At 36.7% G+C, this 3,205-nt stretch overlaps 1 protein-coding gene across 1 annotated transcript; it reads right to left on the bottom strand.

The window, feature by feature from the left end:
- Positions 1-394: 394 nt before the first annotated feature.
- Positions 395-2,900, bottom strand: LOC145108517 (uncharacterized). Its single transcript, XM_079045558.1, has 2 exons — positions 1,864-2,900; positions 395-1,105 (listed from the first exon to the last, which is right to left on the bottom strand). The coding sequence occupies exons 1-2, from the start codon at positions 2,735-2,737 to the stop codon at positions 600-602; spliced, it is 1,380 nt and encodes a 459-aa protein (XP_078901684.1). The 5' UTR covers positions 2,738-2,900; the 3' UTR covers positions 395-599.
- Between the last annotated feature and the right edge of the window lie 305 nt (positions 2,901-3,205).

Genomic DNA, 3,205 nt, shown 5'->3' with positions numbered 1-3,205 from the left:
GACACTACTATCGGTAACACATGCTTATTACCGGAGAGAACCTATTAGCGGCGATAAAAGTTATTACCGGCGACGTCATTTTTTGCGACGACATTTTGAGCAGATGGGGCAGTACCGCCGACTCTTTAGCTGCGACTTGTCACCGTTAATACTTTTACCGGTGACAAAGCTAAGTTTTAGTGACGATTTTTGTCGCCGCTAATACTCGTTTTTCTTTAGTGATATAAACACGATGAAATTATGATAAACTTGAATGTCACTTGCAAACAATCACATGCTTGACACTCCTATAATATCCTACAAGAACCATTCTGAATAATAATAATAATAATGTTATCTTTCAGTATAAATTATTTCACTGCAATTCCACTCAAATATACAACGAACACCTTGAAAACAATGAAACACCAAATGAATCTGCATGGTTAGCCAATTTCAATGTTGTATCTACATCCGCTTTAAATATCTTGTAACAAAAAAATACAAGCCAAGTCCTCATCTAAAAGAACCAATGAAATATTCCTTAATGTAGGGCTTTGAATTATATACTTGGCCACAACAAATCAATTTTCACAAAGGAAGATATGAAACATATTGGACTAGGAGGGTGTGATTGGTGATTTTCTGTAAGTATTACTATCTATCACGATTTCAAAAAGGTCCGCTTCAGACGACTCATCATAATCTTTTGTCTTTCCTTTATTAACATTACTATTATATTGTCCACTTCTTGTCGCGTATCCATTCAACCAATATTGTGAATCTAATATTCCCATTGAAAAAAGCTCTTTGCTGTCTTCATATCCTAACGATGTAGAATTTGCCATTGGTCCAATGAAGCAAGGATTTTGGGTTCTTTGCAAATTTGCGGGTGCATATTTGAAGATACTTTGGCCAAAATTTACAAGCACCATAACATCACTATTTGCAGCTAGTGCTGGATAGAGTGGACTCCCAAATTCTTCACCCTTACAATGGATTTCATGCACTAGTTTTGAATCTAGAGTGAAGAAAACTTTCTTCTCACTTGGGTTATACCCACAACCAATCACCGTATCTGTTTTTTCCCATGTTTCTATTTCTGATTCAGTTTCGAGCTTCGTTCCTACAACATCATTACACACCAAATCGTTAAGTAAAATAGTTTTAAAAACTAACTATTTTATTTGCTTACAATAATATAAAGATATTACTCAATAATATATATTAAAGCCTGATATGATCATTACGTAATAACATAATATAAAATGAAGACCAAAAGGATCATATACGAAACAAAATATATAATATGCAAATGATCAGAGCATTATTTAACTCGTATCCTAATTATTAAAAAACGAACGACATGGAAAGTAGGCACAACAACAATAATAAATAATTTGGCAGTCTTCCAAGTGTTCGAAAATTTTGAACTAAAGAAGTCGTATTTGTGGGTCACATGTTTGTTGTTAGATGCATAGCCCATTGTTTCTTTATGTTATATTATATATACTTTCAAACAAAATCAAAACGAAGCAAGAATATTATTTTTGTCTTGACTAAAGAAATTATAAATTACATCACTTATACTAGCAAACAGCTGATATGAAATCTTAAGACATGATTATTGGAGTGGTTGGTATATTCTTGAGATAGCATAGAGATTTAAAAAAAGACAAATTTCAAAAAAATAACAGTATATTTTATTTACATTAACAATAAAAAATAATATACTTTACTCTTTTCCATGAGAAAATAACCGACCTTTACTAGTGTCTCGATGTCGTTGAAAAGCTATTTTAACTTGTTATGATTACTATATATAATATATGGTTTTGGAATTAAACTCTACAAAAGGTCAAAAAAACAATGAATAGAGCGTACCATCTATGTAAATAGAGCCATCGGAATTGAAGCCAACGGATCCCGGATAACTCCCCGGAAGTTTCACCGGAACAGAACCTTCACCAGTAAGACCCACCGACAGCATAACAATCACATCATTTTTCCCTTCAACTATACCCTTTGTACAATTTGGACCCTTCGAATCTTCAAAAATGGCATGCAAGCCCTTGTCATTTACCCCATTCTCTTGAATTAGTTTTATATTTTCCCCTTCTCCCGTGTTTAACCTTCCCTTTCCGTTGATATCACTTCCGTTTTCATCATCGTAGTTTGACAAAATAGTAATTTCAAAGTACGCTTCTTGCGGGAATGGCGATGGATTCCCCAACGCCGGACCAGGTAAAGGCAACGCCGATTTAATCACTGAAGCCGCTGTCATTGAAGTAGTTGTTGTTGTCGCGATTTTCTTTAATCCGGAATTTAGCCGAACTTTTTGCATGAAATCAGCGGATTCCTGGCAAACTTCCCAACTGGTTTCCACCTCCTCCGCCCGATCTTCGCCGCTGACATCACCGCCGGAAGCGCAGGAGCCGAGTAGAAACCGGTTTGACCGGAGGGACGAGGAGGAGATGTATTCAGTAAAAGCAAATCGTGACCAACCGTTTTCCACTGCGTCGGTGATGAGTGAAGGGTTGTCTGACCAACTGAACAGAGGTTTTGTTGACATCCCACGTTGGGAGCCGTAGTAACTTGATCTTCTTTTGGTGTTGACTTGATTATCTCGCTGATGAATGTCGGAGTCTCCGGCGATTGGCTGCGTGGGTTTTGGGTTGCAGCGCATGTGCTGGAAGAAGAAAAAGAGGAGGAGGAATACTCCGGCGCACGCAACCACCAACGCGATGTGTATCAACATCTTGAATTGTGGAGATGAATGAAAGAATAGTTTTGATGAAATCGAAGTGGGTGGGTTATATGTGAAGGTGGACGGCGGGCATGGACTCTTGGAGTCTGGACTGGTTCAAGAAAAGAGAAACATACTATAATTTAATATTTTTTTCCCCTTTATCTTCCCCTAATATATTGGTTTAATTTGTTACATTAAATCGACACCACTTCTGCTGTTTTGACTTCTATTCGTTTTTTATCTTGCCAACACTCCAGCAGACATGTTTCATATAGTAATATTACTTGCTTCTTGCTAAACAGTAAGAGGTTCTCACAAAAATGTAATTTTTAATGGGATGAAAATAATAATATTCTCTTATAGCAAACCTTAATATTAGTTTTCGTTTCTAGAGGGATATGTAGATCGTGACTGATCAGCTTGGATCGGGCTTACAAGGGTTTTACCTCAAAGCATAGGCGGATCCATTATGGATCC

The sequence above is a fragment of the Lactuca virosa genome, chromosome 4, assembly GCF_052849685.1.
Source record: "Lactuca virosa cultivar CGN04683 chromosome 4, Lactuca_virosa_CGN04683_v6, whole genome shotgun sequence".
Classification (NCBI taxonomy): domain Eukaryota; kingdom Viridiplantae; phylum Streptophyta; class Magnoliopsida; order Asterales; family Asteraceae; genus Lactuca; species Lactuca virosa.
The sequence above is the reverse complement of the archived record's forward strand: the minus strand, read 5'-3'. Positions and strand labels throughout refer to the sequence as shown.